The following is a 22,444-nucleotide window of genomic DNA, read 5'->3' on the forward strand; positions in this document are numbered from 1 at the left end:
CTGGAAATCCAGAGAGGTAGGAAATCCACATGTGTGAAAACAAAAAACAAATAACACCACTCAAAGGCCTGCAAGTCTCCAATGGCAACAGAGATACATATGCCCTTGCTGGGCTCGTTGGCAAGTCTTACTCATATCTCTCCAGCATGATTCATTGCTTAAAACGTGGCAAAGGTTTCCAGAAATTGAGGGGCACCAAGAACAGATGTAAGACCTGGGCAAACCAAAAGGAGGAACTGAGAATGGTTTTCAAAACTGAAAATAGATATGAGATGTCACTCATAATGACAGGTCACTTGAGTGGTATGCATAAATATACATGTAAACTCAGTTATTAATTGTTAGATATAGATATAGATATATAATATCTGTGCTTATTATACTTACTCTTCATAAAGCTTATGCACAAGTGCCCTATGCCTTTATATTATTATTCAATATCTTTGAAAACACATTTAGTGCAACAAATACACAGAGACCTCACCTTTCTGCATACAATTTGCATAAAATGGAATATGTACATTTAAGTGCTGAAACCAAGTTTGAATATGGCTGAATGAAATTATGCAAGGTCTACTGATGCAGATCTTTTAGGACTAACATGGTTTTTATAGTTCATATAGATATCTATAAAATCTTCCCAGTGTCAAAGATATATTGCTGTATTAATAATTTTGGACATGATTTAAAAATAAAAACAAAACTTTCAAAATAGGGTGCATCTATGCCACTGACATAATGCTATGGTGGGCATTCTCTAGTCTTTCAAGTGCTTGGGGACAGAGAAGTGTTAGGGACTCCCCACAGATAATCCTCAACACAACACACTACAAGTCAAAGGATTCTTTGGTTTTGCAATGGTTTAAACTGATGCAAAATCAATATGTTTGTGGTCTACATATGTCTGGCTTATGTGCTTGAATACATAGAGGCTTATCTTTCAATGGCGACTGTATCTGTATTAGCTGATAAACACCTACAGATACAGAATTGGATGTCTTCATTTGTGCAACAATTTGAAAGGCTAACAGTGCCATCCTATGGTTCTCTACTCAGAAGTAAATGCAATTTAGTTCACAGGACTTTCAGGTAAGCGAGCATAGGATTCAGCCTTAAAAGTTGATTGGAGGGTACAATCATCAACAATACCAATTGCCACCAGTGGCAGTGTCGTTTCCAGTTCAGTATGCACCTGTGTTAACTCTGAGTCTATTCAGTTCCTTCCTTCCTTCCTTCCTTCCTTCCTTCCTTCCTTCCGCAGATTCCCATGTTCTTATTTCTAGACAATACTACTTCCACTTTGCAACCATGCCTTTAAAGCGGGAGTAAATATAAGAACAGAACCCAACACAGACACCACCAAAAATAGCCATAGGAAGATACGGTCAAGGACCTGAGCTACAAACTTCCAGTCTTGCACCACCTAGAAAAGAAAATGATGGCCGTGAGTTTCACAAGTATTTTGCACAGTTGAAGAGCTGCTTTGAAATACGCTTGGAATTTAGTTATCAATTTGTGTAACAATTAAGTTTATCATGAATAGTTCTCTCAAAGTTTCTGCCTTTCAAAAAAACACCACTCCCTGTGGCCTTTGATATTTATAAATGACTATAAATTGTATTTTTAGCTAGCATAAGCCATAACACAAGTCAGGTGCAAACAATCACTTTTTAAATATCTAACGGGGTAGATAGAGGGTGAAACATGGTTCACTCATGGATATGAGCCAATTTCAAGTAGATCACGTAGAATTAAGCAAATGCTGGGCTAAGAGACTCTTGGCCTGATTCTGCACAATCAGTCAACCTACCTTTTTTTGGACTAGAATCCCCATGTTGACTTAGTGTGACTGATACGGCCTCGGCCCAGTGTACCTGAAGGAGCATCTCCACCCCCATTGTTCATCCTGGACACTGAGCTCCAGCTCCGAGGGCTTTCTGGCAGTTCCTCACTGTGAGGTTGCAGGGAACCAGGCAGAGGGCCTTCTTGGCAGTGGCACCCACCCTGTGGAGCACCCTCCCATCAGATGTCAAATAAACAACTACCTGACTTTTAGAAGACATCTGAAGGCAGCCCTGTTTAGGGAAGTTTTTAATGTCTGATGTTTTATTGTGTTTTTAATATTCTGTTGGGAGCTGCCCAGAATGGCTGGAGAAACTCAGCCAGATGGGCGGGGTATAAATAATAATAAATGATGATGATGATGATACCTGCCTGTTTTTGAACTAACATACCTGCCTAATGAAGTGTTCCTTTTTCACATGCCCAGAGATATACTTGATGGAATCAGCAGCCTTTTCCAGGAAAGCAATCACAACTTTTTCTCCATCTTTGAATTGTTTGTGTTTATGTTTCCTCGTCGGCTTTTCTTTCTGTGTCCCTTTGGGATCAGAGAATGAATAGCGATCTACATGTCCTTTCATGCAGAGCAGCCTGGGGAGTTTCTGAAGGAAGAGCCTCTTCACCCAAGGAGCCATCGGGTGGTAGGTGGCCGAGGAACGATGGTGCACGTTGATTACAAAAACAGTCACGATGATGGACAAGGTGACAAAAATCATGATGAACAGCAAGTACTCGCCAATCAAAGGGATGACTTTGGAAGAAGAGGGGATGATTTCTTCAATGACTAAGAGAAAAACAGTAAGGGAGACTAAAACCGAGGTGGACAGGGAGAGTTTTTCTCCCTCATCAGAAGGCAAGTAGAAAACAAGCACGGTCAAGAAAGATAATCCCAGACATGGGATGATTAAGAAGAGAGTGTAAAATAATGGTAGTCGTCTTAAAACAAAAAAATAGGTAATGAAAGGGTAGGCATACAATCCGTCTTTTCGGTTTCCCTTCATCCCCTTGGCATTTAGGATTTCCCATTCTCCGTTATCAAAAAAATCCGTCCTGTCCACATTTTCATCGACTAAAATTAGGTCCACCATGTTGCCATCGTAGGTCCACGATCCGAATTTCATTGAGCAATTCTGTCGGTCGAATGGGAAGAAGGTGACGTCCATAGTGCAGGAACTTTTATAACTGGCTGGAGGAGTCCAGACTACTATCCCATTGTATTTGACTATTGCTTTTGTCATCAAGGAACCTTCAAAGCGCCCATCAGCACTGGAAAGGGGAGAGTAGGGAAGAAAAACGTTTTGAATAGTGTTTCCAAGCTGCTGTTTCCAATGCTTTTTCTTATATTCTGATTCTGCTTCCCATTGCTTTGGTAGATGGTAGACAGGTACGTAATCATAAACAGGTTGCAATAAATTGTTCCATGTTTCAGCAGCCTTTTAGTACTTATTCATCCATTCATTCCAGATGTTCGTAATCTGCCTTTCACCCACAAGCTCCCAAGGCAGCAGCATTAAAACCACCATTACCAATAAATAAAACAAAAATTACTCAACAATATAAAATTCATTACTGAATTGAGTCCTAGGTTTACTGGTAGAGACAGGGCATTTTGGAAATATGCTTTTGTTCTCTCCAGGGCTACTGAATGACCAAATAGGAGCAAATGCTTGTGGCGACTGTAAATATTGGCAGGTTACCGTATTTTTCGCCCTATAGGACGCAGTTTGTCCCCTCCAAAAATGAAGGGGAAATCTGGGTGCGTCCTATGGGGCGAATGCAGGCTTTCGCTGAAGCTTGGAGAGCGAGAGGGGTCAGGAAGACATCCGCAGCCTAGGCAGCCCTGCGGGAGTTCCCGCAGGGCTGTCTAGGCTGCGGATAGCAGCCTGCTTCCCGGAGCACCAGGCGCGCTGAAAGCAGAGCGCCTGGCGCTTCGGGAACACATCCACAGCCTAGGCAGCCCTGCAGGAGGTCCCGCAGGGATGTCTAGGCTGCAAATAGCAGCCAGCCGCCCGGCGGGCGGGACGCCCTGAAGCAGAGCGCCCCTCGCGCCAGGCAGACACCCGCAGCGTGGGGAGCCCTGCAGGAGTTCCCCGCAGGGCTCCCCACGCTGCGGATAGCAGCCTGCCGCCCGGCGGGCGGTGCGCCCTGAAGCAGAGCACCCCTCGCGCCGGGCAGACATCGGCCAGCCCCACAAGCTCGGGGGACAGCAGGGAGGCGCAGTGCCACCATCCCGCTGTTCCTCGACCTGGTTCGGTTTCCCCGACCTGCTTTTGGGGGGGGGGGAAATAAAGGAAAAAATTTTCCTTTATTCCCCCCCCAAAAAAACTAGGTGTGTCCTATGGGACGGAGCGTCCTTTGGGACGAAAAATACGGTACACTGCTGGGCCTCTCCCCAATATTTTACTCCATGTCTATAACACCCTCCCCTTCTCTCTCTTCCCCCCCCCCCAAATGATTTTTATTGAGATTTAAGAACACCAACACCAACCAACAAAAACATCATGTCTTATTACATATATCCTACTTTATGCTCCATAGGGCCGTTGACTTCCGTCCTTCCCTTCCCTTCCACAAGTTTTCCTATTCCAATCTATGATTCACAGTTTCTTTAATTGAAAATTACACCAGGACATAAGATTTACTTCAATCCTGCCAACGTTTTCATATTTGTACAGTTCTCACTTATATAAACCATAAATTTACTCCATTCTTTTTGGTACTTCGTCTCCTCCTGATTGCGAATTCTGTGTGTCAGTTTAGCCATTTCAGCGTATTCAACCAGCTTTATCTGCCATTCTCTTATCGTCGGCATCTCCTGCAGCTTCCACTTTTGGGCTATCAAAACTCCAGCTGCTGATGTTGCATACAGATATAATCTTTGGTCTATCTTCTTAATATCTTCTCCCACCAAGCCTAGCAAAAATTCCTCCGGCATTTTGGGAAAACTATACTTAAACATCTTTTTTAACTCATTATAGACCATATAATACCCTCCCCTTCTCAAGTTCCTGGCACAGCCCACCCCAACTTGCTGGTCCCCTGATGACATGCCTACTGTAAGCCCTTGGAAGACAAGGAGAATAGGACCATGTTTTGGGCTAGAAAAGAGGTGGAGAAGGCAAGGGTAATAATCTACTATTCTCCTACAGCCACTAGCTCTAAGTAACTTCAAATACATATGTACACATTATTCTGCTATTCTTGCTACTATTCCTACCCACCCATTTTGTATGTCAATTTTTTGACTATAAGCTCCTTGAGTAGGCATGGCCAACTTGGCCCTCCAGCTGTTTTGGGACTACAGTTCCCATCATCCCTGACCACTAGTCCTGTTAGCTAGGGATGATGGGAGTTGTAGTCCCAAAACAGCTGGAGGGCCAAGTTTGGCCATGCCTGTCGTTGAGACTTAGATCTGTCTTTTTGCTAATGTTACTTTGTACCAGACATGGGGATCATTGGCCCTCCACATTTTACTGCATACTAACTCCTATCAGCCCCAGAAAGCGTGGCTAATAATCTCAGCCAATGGGAGTTTGAGTTCAGTAAAATCTGGAGGTTTACCACACCTGCTTCGTACAGTACACAAATATTGCTATACAAAGAAAACAAATTATCTACCTTTCAGCTTCTCTCCTGAGACCCCTGCACACAAGAACGAAAAGTACTGTAAAAAATGAGTGTCGATATCTGTATACTCACTTTTCAAACAAAACAATATCTGGGAGCCAAAGAGATTCAGATGGAACTCGAATTGCGGTGATTCCACCATAGTCCTCCGGATTCCAGCACAATTTTTGGTCAATCCATTCCTGCAATAATCAGCAAAAGCACCACTGTTGCTTGGTCAGTTTCACAACAAGCTGAATACTCTAAGGAACCAAATTAGAATAATTCTGTAGCATCCATCAGCTTCAAAGATGTCCCAGTCATGCATCCAGTTTCAGCCCACAGAAGCATATATTACAGTTGCCATCAAACACGATCCACAGAATTTCACAGAAACCAGACAGGCCAAACCTGGGCAGGGGGTCTCTGTCCTGAATATTCGCCTCAATTTTTAATGAAAAATTCCTTCCAGCAAATCCAGTTTAGGAACATAGGAAGCTTATTTCTTTTAAACTTAAGGAAGGAAACAGAATACAGTACAGAAAGCTTCCTTATGCCAAGTCCACCACCTAAGTACTGTCTGTGCTGGGTGTTAGCAATTCCCAGAAGTTTCAGACGGGAGTCTTCCACAGCCCTACATAAACCTATTAGGTACTGAAGAACCTGGGAAATGTTGCATGCAATGAAAGTGCTCTACTACTAAGCAATCAACTCCTTGAAAGATTTCTTCAATGGTGTCTCCGAAAATTTTTACACATCACTTGGGAAGACAGGTGAACTAATGCCAGTGTACTGGAAGAAGCAAAGATCACCAGTGTCGAAGCAATGATTCTTCAACATCAACTTCGTTGGACTGGTCATGTTGTGAGGATGCCTGATTATCGTCTTCCAAAGCAACTACTCTATTCCGAACTTAAAAATGAAAAGCGTAATGCTGGTGGTCAACAAAAGAGGTTTAAAGACTCTCTCAAGGCAAATCTCAAAAAATGTAGTGTAGACACTGACAATTGGGAAACACTGGCCTACGAGCGCTCCAGTTGGAGAACAGCCTTTACCAAAGGTGTCATGGGCTTTGAAGACCCCTAAACTCAGTACGAAAGAGAGAAATGCGCTAAGAGGAAGGCACGCTTGGCAAACCCTCACCATGATCAACTCCCACCCGGAAACCTATGTCCCCACTGTGGAAGGACATGTGGGTCCAAAATTGGCCTCCACAGTCACCTATTGACTGACTGTTAAAACCGTGTTTATGGATGACAATCTTACTCGGCTACGAGTGATCGCCAAAGAAGAAGAAGAACTAAGCAATGGTTGCTTGCTTTCAGCATCCCTGCCACGGTGCCATCAGTCTTTACCATTCATTAGTTATGGAAAATATAGGGGAAACGTGTGACTGATATTCTACCCACTAGCCAAGAAAGAAGTAAACTTGCCTTCATCTCCCAGCGTTCTGATCAATGAATGTGAAGTCACTAGCTATGGGGTACATCAACTGCTTTGCATGCAGAAGGCCCCATACTCAATCCCTTGCACCCCCAGGTAGGACAGGGAGAGAGTCCTCTCTGAAATCCAGGAGTCGCTGCCTGTCAGTGCAGACAGTACTGTGCTAGATAAGGCCTCTCCTCCTCCCGGAGGGGAGGTGTTGTGGGCGGGACGTGATTTCTGCGTCATGCAGGAGGTGTTATGCCCCCTGCCCCATTCACCTGGCTGGCGCGCCACGCCAACAGGTAGGCACCCAACCGGGTGGCTTGGTGGTGGCGTGGTTTGCTGTTTAAGATACAGCCGCACCAGCCATTCCACCCATTTCTACAGCTGTGAGGGTATTGGCGGCGAGCCTCTTGGGCTCGGGTGGCGGTTAGGCATTGGAATGTGTTGTTGGTGTGTGGAAGGGCAAGGTGTGGCCATCGCCTACCCCTTCAAATTTGGGTATTCCGTTAAAGGAATCCGGTGGTCATGGATCCTGTCCGATGCCTGTGTGGTGGGGGGCCATGGCACGACCCTCGGTGACATCAGGGGAGAGCTTATAGTTGGATTAGCATCAACAGGCTCCCCCTACTGGTGAATAACCCCTCTGTAGGCTCACCCCTCTCCGAGTGGGTGGAGTCAATTTTCCATGGTCCAATGCCTAAGCCAATACCTTCTCACTTGCTGTAATCAATAAAGTTGTGGCCTTTTCTTGCCCATTAACCTTATACACTGTGTCCACGTGTTTTTATTCCTCAAAGCGGGGATTGGGTCCTCGAACCACAAGCCTATATTCTGACTTGGAATAAGGCAGCTTCCAATGTTCCTATGAAAATTAACAAACACTTTGACACTTTGACTTAAGTTTGAATGAAATAAGTCACAGGACTGCTTACATTTAGGTTTGGGTTGCTTCATGTTGAGTTATTTTCCCCACCACCACTACCACCCTTAGTATGTCTTTTGCAGTGGCGTAGCATGGGTTGTCAGCACCCGGGGCAAGGCAAGTAATTTGCGCCCCCTAACCCGTGGATTTGCGCCCCCTAACCTGTGGATTTGCGCCCCCTAACCTGTGGATTTGCCCTAACCCAGATGTTGCGCCCGGTGTGGCCGCCCCCCCCTGCACCCCCCACGCTACGCCACTGGTCTTTTGGCCTCAGACACAGCATAAAAAAATCTGGTTATGTTACAGCCACACAATTGCTTCTGCAAATACCTGCGCATGTGGCTAAAACTCATCAAAAGGCAGTTTTAAAGACATGGCTGCTGAGTGCTAACACATTCATTTGGCAGGACCCTCGACCAGCAGGGCTCTGTGCTTTTTATGTGGACATGCTAGAGATCTCCCAGGGAAAACAAGATACATTGAGGCAACAAGTACCATCAAGACCAGAGTTTCCCAGACTTGGGTCGCCATCTGTTGTTGGATTACAACTCCCATGATCCCATCATGATGGAAACTGTAGTCCCAAAATAAGCTGGAGATCCAAGTTTGGAAAACCCTGATCTAGACCTTTGAGACTGAAGCATAGTTAATCACAGCTCTTTTTCACAAGAAAATCCATGAATCAGATGGACCATCTGAATGTCCATCTTTCAATTTTTTTAAAAAAAACTATTATATATTTATTACTACTAGTAGTAGTAGTACTATTCTCTGCTACTTAGCCTTTAAAAGCATCTTGATCTGCAGGCATTAGCAGGTATAATGCGTATTTCTCTGCTGCTGTGCAAAGCTTCCCTGATGATTTGGAGAGCTCAAAGTGCTCTTAAAGGCTCAAGAGCAAGCCAAGCCACTTTCTTCTGGTCAATTGACCACCATATGTTGACGTCATGCTGCAGCGGCTAAACCAGGCTCTCTGAGTGGCATCATGCTTACAGTAATAATCAAAGGAAAGGAAAGCACCTCTCCCCTTATATTTATTATTTATAAGTTTTTAGGTTGTGCTGCGGGAATGCAAGAGAAGGAAGAATGTGTGAGCTTACTAAAATCAATATCAGCAATGAAAGCATCTTCCTGTAGAGAGTTCAGGCACAGGACTCTTACAAGATCCTCCCTTCTGCAAAAAAAAAACCTCATGATACTTCTGAGTAGTTATGGATTTCTCAAATACACTATTCTGGGTGTGGGGAAGGTGTGAGGTCAGTAGACTAAATTTAGGGCTCTCTTTACCCCTGGTGAGGGAAACCCTTGGGCCTGTAGAAGCTGCTAAACTACAATTCCCATCATTCCTAGCCACTGGCTGCACTTGCTGAGGTTGATGGGAGCTGTAGTTCAGCAACACCTGGAGGGTCAAACATTCTCTACCTCTGGCCCATTGCCTTTGCATTGTTTGTGCCAGGCAATGCTGAGTTGAAAATTAAACATTTGCTCCTCTCGATCCTTTTCTAGCAACAGGAAGTAATGAGCACACAATAACCTGTAACCGGGCGCAACCTTGTGACAGTGTCATGAGAAGTGGTAGAAGAAGAAGAGTTTGGATTTGATATCCCGCTTTATCACTACCCTAAGGAGTCTCAAAGCTGCTAACAATCTCCTTTCCCTTCCTCCCCCACAACAAACACTCTGTGAGGTGAGTGAGGCTGGGAGACTTCAGAGAAGTATGACTAGCCCAAGGTCACCCAGCAGCTGCATGTGGAGGAGCGGAGACGCGAACCCAGTTCACCAGATTACGAGTCTACCGCTCTTAACCACTACACCACACAGGTAGCCTGATTGTATACAAACTTGTTAAGAAAGATGTCCCACTGTGCATCTTGAACCTTCTCCCCAGGGCTGGCCCAAGATAGTTTGCTGCCTGAGTCGAAAGACAAGATGGCACCACTCCCTACTCCATGTGGTGAACTTGACTGGAGTGGATTTTACTTCAACACTGGCATCATTGCACATGGCAGCAGTGGGCTAGTTCAGGGGGTGCAGAACAGGCCGTGTGGCTCAGACACCTGCTCTCCAATAGAAGGACATGGCTGGCAGGGTTGCTGCCATTGCCATCAGACTTTCTACAGTCACCTAATTTTGCCTATTAGTAGGGCCGGCCCTGCCTTTATTTCTATTTCTCTGCTCCAAATTGCTTGCATTTATAGGGCTTACCACATACACATGTAGACATACACACACACATAGTGCTCAAAAGTTGTGTTTACAAGCATTTTGAACCACATTGGTGGAAGCCACTTGGGCAACAATTTAGAATGGTGAAATAGCAAGTGCTTCTCCTCTCAAAATCCTAGCCTTGAGTGTATGTTTGTTTTTAATGTCAACATTAAGCTCTGCTCCACAGATTTGCCTGCAACATGCAGTTAGACCCTCAGTTTCTCAATTTCCTATCATTATTCCTAGTTAAGCTGCTCTGTATAATGTACTCAAGTCATCTTCCTCTTTAATGCTTACACACTTCAGATGCTAATAATCAATTATACTCTTCAAGTAGCTGACACATCTTTAACTCTTTCCATTACTTTCCATTGTGCCTGTTTCTTCAAGACTTCTACATTTACTTTTGTGCTCTTCTCTGTGGACAGGTTTAACCACATTTTAAGGCCCACAACGAATTATTGTGGTTATGGATTCACGTACAGCAACAGTTCTTCTGAGGGGCAAACTATACATTATTTTAGGTGCAGTGCTTTACTTTTAAGTGCATGGTTGTCTTACACAAATTGTCTAGCAGTTGGCGGGGGGATGGGACATTAACTCTTTATCCCCATTGTGATTCCAATCTATATTAGGTTCCTCCCACCTCTTGCAGTCTTCATTAGGGGGAAACTCTCATTCACTTCAATGCAAAATTTCCCCCTCTATTCAAACTGCAGGTACAGAGCCCCCAATCTGGATAGGGATCATAGCAGTAAGCAATGGGTTAAATCTCTCCCTCCTGCTCCCCACACTATGGTTCCCGTTCAGCTCAAGGGGACTATGCTGTAAAAAACAAAAACAAAAAAAATCCAAGGCACATAAAGTCACAGGTAAGTGGCTAACACAGGTTTGGCCCAACCATGAGACAGGATGAGGTGACCGCCTCAGGCGGCAGAATTCACAGGGATTGCAGATCTGGCCTCCAAGGAATGCATAGCCCATTCCTTGTAAGCCAGATCTGCCTGCTCCTCAGCAACCCCCCTCAGTGCCTCCTGTACAGTGGCCTCTTGGAGGCGCTGCTCGTGTCCTCCCATCCTTGTTCCTGAGGTAGATTTTTATTCCCTCCATGTTCCCTGGTGGGGGGACGCCATTTTGTGGTTCACCTCAGGTTCCAAAATGTCTTGGGCAAGCCCTGGGATAATGCAAGATGTAGTTAGGTCCTCAGTATGTGGACTGGGAATTCCCCAGAGACTGTGTGGAAAAGTCACAATCTTCCACTCCCCGTCAGGAGGCAAGGACGGTCACCCGTTTTGCTGACCGCTTGAAGAGCAGCTTAGTATAAATCACTGCACAACGGCAGCACATTCCAATATATGAGCAGCAACTTGCAGCTTAACCCCGCTCCCCATTTTGTCTTTTTACATTGACTGAAGAAAGCTTTTGTTGATCAGATGATATTGCCAATCACCCTTGTGCCCTCTAAGAGAGAAAGAATAGTCCCCAAGGGCTGGTGTGGTCTGCCTTGCCAAGACAGTGAGCAAAGGGTATGTTTACACGCCTTATCCTGGGGTACAAGTTGAGCTGCAGTCAGGCACGTAAGGAGCTAGGGAGCAGTTCAGAAAGTGAGATTCTGGTTTATTTTGAATTCTGGTGGCTCACCTCAGCCCCAGTTCAGCAAGCCCAGAGGCAAATATCTGGCAGAAGGAGAAGCAAAAACTTAAGAGTCACTCTACAGACTAATTTGTAAGCAAATGAAAATTGATTTAAGTTAAATACGAATAATTCAAATGTTAACATTTGAAAGTGCCAAGTGTTTCTCAGTCACCACCACTCATTTACCTGGAAACTGGAGTAGATAGACATTGATGTCTTAACTGAGCCTCTAGGTGATTGTAGAACAGTTCCTGTGTGACTGATTGTTTTCCTTAAATCGCCATACGTGAAAGGATGAGTGACATTTCCAAAATGAGAGCTGAAAATTCAAGGACGGGGATTGACAAGTCCTTGTGGAGAACAGGACACTATAGCTCTTCCCTCTACTCCATGGCTCTGGCCCTGTTTCACAGTCCTAGTGGGATAGATCCAAACTGGTGCAAGGCAGAAAGAAGGCTGTTGCTTCAGCAGATCTCCCCAACCCCACCCCAAGCTGTGCACACAGAAGGGGTATCAGCCCACAGAGATATATTTCTGGCTGACAGGAACCAGCATGGCCACTGCAGCGAGTTCTCTGCTGAACCTTTTAAAAGAATTCGAGCTGATGGCAAAACTCAACTGATTTGATTAAGTAGCTTTCTGCACGGCTTCCTGGCTGGATCATACTGCCCAAGGACTGCTACAGATTGTCCTATGAGAGGTGCAGGGGACCTTTGGCTCTCAAGATGTTGCCAAACTATAATCCTATTATTCCTGACCATTGGCCATGCTTCATGGGGGTGATGAGAGTATGACCAATGACCAGGAGTGATGGGATTGTAGTTCGGCAACATCTGGGGAGCCAAAGATTCCCCACACCTACCCTAAGATATGAGAAGAGGGAGAGAGTGGTGACTGGCTTGGACTTAAGGGGACAGTGCACTAATAATAATAATAATAATAATAATAATAATATTTTACAGTGGTACCTCGGGTTATATATGCTTCAGGTTACATACGCTTCATGTTACATACTCCGCTAACCCAGAAATAGTGCTTCAGGTTAAGAACTTTGCTTCAGGATGAGAACAGAAAACGTGCTCCAGCGGCGTGGCAGCAGCAGGAGGCCCCATTAGCTAAAGTGGTGCTTCAGGTTAAGAACAGTTTCAGGTTATGTACGGACGTCCGGAACGAATTAAGTACTTAACCCGAGGTGCCACTGTATCTGCTTCCTCTTCTCCAGGGTGCCAGAAAGAGTCTCAACCTGAGGTACCACTGTATTTATATCCCACCCTCCCCAGCCAAAGCCGGGCTCAGAGCAGCTAACAACAGTAAAAATAGCACAGTTTACATAAAATCACAATCAATTAATTTAAATACATTCTAAAATCAATTCAGAATCAAATTAATGGCAACCTTTGGGCTAGATTACAGAAGTAGAGAAGGGGTCAGACTGTGCCTTGGCCAAAGGCCTGGTGGAACAGCTCTGTCTTTCAGGCCCTGCGGAAAGATGTCAAGTCCCGCAGGGCCCTAGTCTCTTGTGACAGAGCGTTCCACCAGATCGGGGCCACAGCCGAAAAAGCCCTGGCTCTGGTTGAGGCCAGCCTAACCTTCCTGTGGCCCGGGATCTCCAAGATGTTTTTATTTGAAGACCGTAAGGTCCTCCGTGGGAGAGGTGGTCCCGTAGGTACGAAGTACACTCAGAGGGGAATTTAAGGGAGCATGAGCAGTTTGCCTGCACTGGGCGCCAAGCTGAGAGGGCACCGCAGGGAACACAGCAACAATGATGAACAACAGGTGGCACAGGCCACCACTGACATTTCAAAGCCCAAAGTCCACCACTGATTCACTATGCCATCATCATCATGCCCCAACCACTCTGGGTGGCTTCCACCACATATAACAACTTAATAAAACATCGAACATTTAAAACTTCCTGAATGCAACACATTCGGGCCATCTCAAATCAGTATGACCTTCTTTTCCACTGTAAACCATGCTCAAAGAGCTCACAATATCAGGAAAAAGCTTACATCGTAAAACACGTCGGGAAAACTCACAATTACGAGATATTAACCAAATGTAAACAGCCATGTGTATAATAATAAGCTAAACAAAACTTATAATATTAACAAATACACGTGTGTGTGTGTGTGTGTGTGTGTGTTTATTAAAAAAACAAACCTCAACTAATAAACTCAATCTGTCCCTAGGCATTAGCTTTTCTTTAAAAAAAAAGAAAAAACAGCTGAGGAGATGAAGTGTTAATAAACATAGCACAACACCATATGTCTTCGCATTGCCAACTCCGAGTTATCCTGAAGGAAACATGTATATGCTCCAATGCTTTCTATTTACCCAGTCCCAAGGAAACAGCTTCCATATAAAAGACAGTTGCTGACATCTCTCCCTTGATCACACTCTAAGTTTCTAGGGGTGCCTCTTCCTTTCCTCTAGACTGGGGCCTCATCTACACAGTGCATTTAAAGCAATATCATATCACTATCAACAGTCATGGCTTCCCCCAAAGTCTTCCTTCAGAGAACCCTTTCTGCATCAGCTTGTCTGCCACAGAACTTCTGCAAACATCTCTATGTATTCTAGAAGACTGAAATGCACAGCTGGCTCCAGTGGCGTAGCGTGGGGGGTGCAGGGGGGGCCGGGCGCACCGGGCGCAACATCTGGGGTTAGGGCAAATCCACAGGTTAGGGGGCGCAAATCCACGGGTTAGGGGGCGCAAATCCACGGGTTAGGGGGCGCAAATTGCTTGCCTTGCCCCGGGTGCTGACAACCCACGCTACGCCACTGGCTGGCTCCCTCAGGTCAGACTACCCTGAGATGTTGAAGGGAATTATCTGCTGTGGTGGGATAGCTGACAGGAGAACTCTTTTTTATGCCACTTTAGACTCCATATTTTGAAAACTGCTGTTTACTAGACAATTCCCCTCCCCATTTTGTAGTACAAGTGCACAAAGCTAGGCCAAGACATTTTGACACCTGAGGCACACAACAAAATGGTGTCCCCCCTCCCGCCAAGGAAGAAGAGATGAGTGAAGATCTATACCAGGAACAAGGAAGGAGTGAAGATCTATATCGGGGTCTGCTGCCCCTGTGGATCCTGCGGCCTGAGGCAGTTGCTTCATTTTGCCTCATGTGTGGGCCGGCCTTGCAAGTGCAATAGATTTATCGCCTTTAGAGACCATTAATGAGCATTTACTGTAAAAATTCACTGTCAATGATGAACATTTACACTGACTGCGTTTTCATATATCTTACCTGTTTCAGCCATACATTAGTTGTCATCAGCTGATTCTTTTCATCCTGTGGAGGGGGAAATAAGCAGAAATCATTTATTCTTCGGGGGGGGGGGGACAACCTCCCAGCATTCTCCAAGAATAAAGAGTCTGCAACCATTTCAGAGTTTCCACTTTCCAGGACAGTCCCTGTGTTAAAGAGATAACCTAAGGGCTGGATCTACACTAAACTAAAAAAACACTAAGAAAAAAGTAATATAGCTTTCAATGCAATTTTCGATTGACTGCTGTACAGCACCCCCTGATGTCACATTTTTATGACACATTTATAACGTTATAACTCACCAGTATAGATTAGCCCCTGGATTGACTTATTTACACTCACATGGGAGTTTAATGTGGATTTGAAACTGCTTGCATCCCTCTCTTTTTTATGCTGTCCACATGATATCCTCATCCAACTGGTAGACCACCCTTTTACTACATTCAATTCAGATTTTCCTGATCTGAGGATAATCTGATCGCATGTTAACTGACTGTGGGCACACTATGTACAGTATGAGTAAGTTTTTTTCCAAAAGAAAATGTGTGTGACATATTGCTGCATCCCTATTCCCATTTTGTTTCTGAAAGCCCAAAGGATTTTTGGGTGGTAATTGCTTTATTCTTAAAATGTAGCAGAACTGCTCTATAGAAGGAAAGGAAGGAAAGGAGGACCCAGAGAAATAGATTACATACCACATCTACTAGTTGGGATATCTTTAATCCAAAGTACACCTTTATGGTATCATTGGCATGTTTCACAGGCCTGATCCATTTCTGATACCCTTGAAATAAGTGCCGCAAAAGTGCATCTTCATTCTCGGCAAATGAGCTGAACACAGTAAAAGCTGAAAGACAAAACTAAGAATTATTGAAAGAACGGAAATATTCTGCCATGTGAGACTTCAGTGGATGGGCAGGCAGGCAAAGGACAATTTAAATATGTGCTCAGTTTAATTACTAGTCATAGGGAAACCCTGGACTATGCAGAATTCAGAATGACAGCTCAGTTGGATGGAGCTAAAATAGATGAGCCTGTGTTGAAGGTCTACATATAAAGGAAGATCTGGATGTAGTCAAGAAAGGTACCATTTTGATACGTTTTCTTAGAATTATTTTCCAAAACATGCTGTTTGTTTGTTTTTTGCTGTCCCCAACAAGAAGCACTTTTTAAAAAGAGGGTAATAGTTAGCATCTTAAAAAGCAGAGACATCACCTTGCCAACAAAGGTCCGTATAGTTAAAGCTATGGTTCTCCCAGTAGTGATGTATGGAAGTGAGAGCTGGACCATAAAGAAGGCTGATCGCTGAAGAATTGATGCTTTTGAATTATGGTGCTGGAGGAGACTCTTGAGAGTCCCATGGACTGCAAGAAGATCAAACCTATCCATTCTTAAGGAAATCAGCCCTGAGTGCTCACTGGAAGGACAGATCGTGAAGCTGAGGCTCCAAGACTTTGGCCACCTCATGAGAAGAGAAGACTCCCTGGAAAAGACCCTGATGTTGGGAAAGATGGAGGGCACAAGGAGAAGGGGACGACAGAGGACGAGATGGTTGGACAGTATTCTCGAAGCTACCAGCATGAGTCTGACCAAACTGCGGGAAGCAGTGGAAGACAGGAGTGCCGGGCCTGCTCTGGTCCATGGGGTCATGAAGAGTCGGACACGACTAAACGACTAAACAACAATAGTTAGGATTACCCCATCCCTATGTTTCAGCCACACTAAGCCAACCAGGAGACCAGAACTCCCAAAACTTTAACAATACAATAGAGTATAAAAATTTGGCAGATGCGGCTTTTCACACCTTGTATGACAATCTGCACTTGCCAAAATTCCCTTTTACCAGTGATGTTGGGTGTCCATTTAGAGTGGTAGGGTGCAGCCAGAGCCAATGACAGACAGAGCCAATTAATTCTATTTTTCTCCTCCCTGCTGATTTCTACAAAGACCACACTGAGACTAAGGAGGAGAAAGCTGACAGCCAGCCAGTGCCATTCTCTGGACTGGTTGTAAGTAGGAGTGTAAGAAGGCATTGTTCTCCATCCTGTCTTTAAAAAATACAGCACTGTTTCCATTCTGCTGCAGTTTACCTTCATCTCACTGTCCACTGTGGACTGTGGAATGAAAATAACAACAACAGCGAATATGGGTTTTATTCTCCAGACTGATGCTGGTGCAGACATGGGACAAATAAGTGAACATCTTGGCTGTGAATCCTAGAAAACCTGCTCCCTGCCTTGCTGGCCTTTTCCACCTGGCCTGGGAGGGGAGGGCCCTGACTGACTCCAGCTAAAAAAGCTAGGCTGCTGAAGACACCAGAGATCATCTTGGTTGTCTCTTAGCACAGATCTAGATCATCAAGCTCAACTTCCACAGCTGCCACCCACCAAGAACAGGATTGGCAGCAACAGCAGCAGATGTGTTCTATGCTTCAGATAATATTTCATTCTCTTGCTAATTATGCTGTTTTAAATCTGCAATTCATCTTTTACTTTATTCAGTAATCTCCCCCCCCCCCCGGATTGTTTTATTTGATGTTTTAATGCGTTGTAAACCACTTTGAGATTTTCTCTTTAAAATACAGTGGTACCTTGCAAGACGAATGCCTCGCAAGACGGAAAACTCGCAAGACGAAAGGGTTTTTTGTTTTTTGAGCTGCTTCGCAAGACGATTTTCCCTATGGGCTTGCTTCGCAAGACGGAAACGTCTTGCAAGTTTGTTTCCTTTTTCTTAACACCGTTAATACAGTTGCGACTTGACTTCGAGGAGCAACTCATAGCACGCGGTGTGGTAGCCTTTTTTGAGGTTTTTGAAGACTTTGGTGATTTTTGAAGCTTTTCCAAAACTTTTCCGACACCGTGCGCCGCAAGACGAAAAAAATCACAAGACGACAAAACTCGCGGAACGAATTAATTTCATCTTGCGAGGCACCACTGTATAAAGCGGTTTAGAAATGAAACCATTCACCACCATCTTCCATTTTCATCATAATTCTGTGATGTCCCTAGCTGTAAGAAAGAAGGCTTGGAGGACTCCTGCCTGAGTTTGGTGGGACAGTGTCCCACTTACCCTAATGGGCAATGCTCCACTGCCTCCCATATAACCATTCACTTAGTACAGGCGTTCCATCTTGCTTTGCCTCCGGTCCCTTCAAGGAGCACTTTTATAACTGGACAACTCACGAGACCTACATAATTCACGGATGAGCAAAAAGATTGATATTGGGGGGGGGGTTCTGGAAGGCAATACACCACATTTTAAACAATGAGTGCTGGGTCTAGCGACTGGTATCATATTCTTTACAGGGATAATAGCCTGGAAAGTATAACCAGCTGTGTAAGTACTATCTAGATTGCTGTGAATACAGTTGGCTATAGGGGAAGAAAAATGTGGGAGGTCAGGGAGGAGAGGGAAAACTAATCTCCTAAACTCTATAAAATGAGAAAATTTGTTTGAATAATGACATTTAATGTGATGGCTGCAAATAGATAGATGATAGATAGATAGATGATAGATAGATAGATGATAGATAGATAGATAGATAGATAGATAGATAGATGATAGATAGATAGATAGATAGATAGATAGATAGATAGATAGATAGATAGATAGATGATATAGATATAGATAGATAGAGATGATAGCCAGACAGACAGACAGACAGATGAGAGAAATATGTCAAAAGGCACAAATTCCTCAACTTAAGGAAATGAAGGTGAATGTATTGTGCTGATAACATTGCTGTGGTAATTCTGAGTCATAAAAGGAGAGAACTACCGTAATCATAATAAATTCCCTTTAAATGTTTCCTACTTCATACTTTGTGGGACGCGGGTGGCGCTGTGGGTAAAACCTCAGTGCCTAGGACTTGCCGATCGCATGGTCGGCGGTTCGAATCCCCGCGGCGGGGTGCGCTCCCGTCGTTCGGTCACAGCGCCTGCCAACCTAGCAGTTCGAAAGCACCCCCGGGTGCAAGTAGATAAATAGGGACCGCATACCAGCGGGAAGGTAAACGGCGTTCCATGTGCTGCGCTGGCTCGCCAGATGCAGCTTGTCACGCTGGCCACGTGACCCGGAAGTGTCTGCAGACAACGCTGGCTCCCGGCCTATAGAGTGAGATGAGCGCACAACCCTAGAGTCTGGCAAGACTGGCCCGTACGGGCAGGGGTACCTTTACCTTTACCTTTTTACTTCATACTTTAGTCATTAATGTGTCCAGAACAGATATTCAGTAGTGGCTGTCTGAATTCTGCCCCTCAACTGGAATCTAAGGCTGCAATTTTAACCCCAATTACCTGGGAGTAAGCCCCACTGAATTCAATAGGACTTATTCCTCTTAGCATGATTTGGATTGTGCTGTATGATGGCAAGTTGACCATCCATGGAAGGACTTTAGCCTCCAGGAATTTTGCAAACGACTGCATATTAAAAGTCCACATACACGTTGTACATGTATAAATTAGGTCTTTGTCAAAACATTAACCTCCTATCAGCGGCGGAGCATATGCCTGCGCTGCCCAGGGCAGGCGCACTCCTGAGGGGGGTGGGGAGGGTGCCCTCCCAAGCGTGGGATAGCCGCTTGGGTGTACGGAGCAGTGTGCGTGCCCTGCAGCCAGGGGCAGAGAGCGCTGTCCATGGGGCGGAGCAAGCTGCCAATGCCGGACATTTGGTACTCCGCCTACCTGCGACTCCCAAGCCTCCCCCGAGCTGTCAAAACAAAGGAGGAAGGGGGGAAATCCACCAGCAAAGCGGCGCAGCTCCCACCTTCCCCCAATGGCTTGGGGTAGGCTTGGGAGTCGCGGGCGGGTGATGCACCAAATGTCACCCCCCTCAGCAAAAACACCCAGGGCGGTATACCCCCACCACACCCCTTCCTCCGCTCCTGCCTCCTATGGTACTGCCTACACCAGAATCCATGTGCATGTATGAGGACAAGTCCATGAATATTGTGTTTTGTTTTGTTTTTTAAGATCTACAGTGGTACTTCGGGTCACAGACGCTTCAGGTTACAGGTGCTTCAGGTTACAGACTCCGTTAACCCAGAAATAGTACCTCAGGTTAAGAACTTTACCTCAGGATGAGAACAGAAATCGCACGGCGGTGGCACGGAAGCAGCGGGAGGCCCCATTAGCTAAAGTGGTGCTTCAGGTTAAGAACAGTTTCAGGTTAAGAACGGGCCTCCAGAACGAATTAAGTTCATAACCAGAGGTACCACTCTACACAGAGACAAGACATATATTCACACCAAGTCTGCAGGGAGGAATGCGAGACTTTTGAAACAAGACTTGTCCATGGTGGATTTCCCACAAGGCCCTATTTTATTGGGCTGTGTTTTCACACAACTGAAACTATGAAAATTCTTTCCTAGGTGTAAAAATGCATCCACAACGATGCAAATTGTTGACTATATTTGGGATTTGCAGACATTGCTCCTGCAGTTCACATCTTAACTCCGCCATGACCACACTAGTCACTATGTGGCCTTAGGGAAACCATGACCTCTCAGTCTGAGTCCCTCCCACAACTGGCAAAGCAGGACAATAACACCAAATGGCCCATTTACTGGTTTGCTTTAAGGATTGCAGAAATAATGCATGTGAAATGCTTGGAATACTCAAAGATATAGCTGCTAAGTATTATTATTAGCAAGCTTGAAAAGGCTGCAAAGACAGGTTTCTGAGGCTGCCTCAGAATTAGCACAGTTTGCTTGCTTCCTGCCTACTCAGCCTGTACACTGGTAAATATATTGTTCTTCTGCTTTTTTTCTTGTGTTTGAATGTGTATATGTTTTAAATCATGCAGAAGATTCTTTTAGATACATATGACAGGAAGCAAATTTTAGAAACGAAAGGTAACAAACAGGTACTACAAAAACACCATACGATTCCAACCCTAGGAATAATGACATGAAAGTAAGTTGTGTTGACGATAATGGGATTTCATTCCCAGTAAACTCACACAGGATTACCCTAGAACCTCCAGTACTTTCTCCTCATAAGGAAATTGAACCTGGAAAAGGCTGCCCCATTCATATGGGACTGGCAAACAATATTATCACCTTCCAGACTTTGGGGAAAGGGCCATTGGAGCTCTGGGGTGGAGAGGGTGACAGGGAGAGAAATGAAAAGCAAATAGAAAAGGCTGTGAGATGACTGGCAAAATGAATGTCCATTTAGTACAAACATGAATAATGGGCATTCTGTGAAAAAGACAAATGGTACTTATATTCTTTTGCAGTTCCCACTAAAAGGTTTTGGGGTGTTTTTTTAGTAAAAGCTAGTATTTCCATTTAACAGCAACAAGAAACCTCTCTCACACATGCTATCTAATCAATTTGGCACTTTGAGAAAGAAGCAGCATTTGCTTCGATTTATCTCTTACCATAGGAGCCAACTCCTAGGGGCTGAGGGGTCTTCAGCCACCCCAATAAAGTATTTTGAGCCCCCCACCCCATTGATGGCCATTACCATTCAAATGGTTGCATGAACCACATCATGTGACCAATTATGTGGGGCGGGGCTTACCTCCCCCCCCCCATTTTAATTCAACTTGGCACCCCTGTCCCTTCTTGCCCTGGCTCCACCTCCTCCTTTCCCTTTCATCTAAATTTAGTGTGTAAGCTCCTTCAGGCAGAGACCTGCCTTCTTCTCATGTTTCTCTGTAATGCACTATGTGTACTACCTGTGCTAAATAACAACATTTGCATTTGTTATTTGTTATGATGAGTGAGATCATCATAATTTCGCTTAATTACTCAAGTCTTCTCAAAGACAAGGCTGTTGATCAGAAGATGGCAATACTAAGATGAGTCACTGGCTAACCAGTGCAGCTTATTTTATTTTTTCTCTCCTTTCCAAGTCCTTTGCTTGGGCACACAAACACAAACAAAAGTATTTCAAACATGCTTAAAGAACACAAGGCAGTGGTTTAATTTTAGTACCTAAGATGCATCTCTCTGTTGTTGCAAGCAGTCTCAGTTCAAGCACTTACGTTTGATTTGAATAAATTGCACTTACCTGAACTGTTAGTACAAAGAAGGAGGGACACTATAATAAAAGCAGGAAGCCCCATCCTCGCAACCACATCTGCGGCTGGATCTCTTGCTTTTCATAGGCAAACAACTTCCATCCAAAGATACGAGTTTAGACACAGTGATTCTACTGTAAACTGTGATGGCTAATAGGCTGGAAACAGGAAGAATAGCATTTGAGCCTTATCTTGCACCACAGCGAAGCTTCTTAAAGTACACTTCATTGATTTTCGGTCAGCTGTCACAGGCTGCAAGCCAAAAATAAGAATAATCCCTGGGTCCTAAACTCTGCCTCGTTGCTTATCCAGGATAACCAAGGTACTGTTGAAAGCTAAATTCAAAGAACACCTAGGACAGAGCCAAGCAACTTAGAACCTGATTTGAATTCCATAAATGTCTGGTCGTAATCTCTTTGCTATTTGATAAGTAATGGGAAGTGCTCCTCCAGCTGTTCAAATACGTTCACTGCAGCACACCCCTGCTCTATGGGAATCGTA

At 44.7% G+C, this 22,444-nt stretch overlaps 1 protein-coding gene across 1 annotated transcript; it reads right to left on the reverse strand.

The window, feature by feature from the left end:
* On the reverse strand, window positions 1–22,444 carry CHRNB3 (cholinergic receptor nicotinic beta 3 subunit). The gene is made up of 6 exons (XM_028713068.2): window positions 21,934–22,444; window positions 15,613–15,764; window positions 14,897–14,941; window positions 5,542–5,651; window positions 2,235–3,108; window positions 1–1,423 (listed from the first exon to the last, which is right to left on the reverse strand). Exons 1-6 carry the CDS (start codon window positions 21,986–21,988, stop codon window positions 1,280–1,282), a joined length of 1,380 nt encoding a protein of 459 aa, XP_028568901.2. The 5' UTR covers window positions 21,989–22,444; the 3' UTR covers window positions 1–1,279.

Source organism: Podarcis muralis, chromosome 17 (assembly GCF_964188315.1).
Source record: "Podarcis muralis chromosome 17, rPodMur119.hap1.1, whole genome shotgun sequence".
Lineage (NCBI taxonomy): Eukaryota > Metazoa > Chordata > Lepidosauria > Squamata > Lacertidae > Podarcis > Podarcis muralis.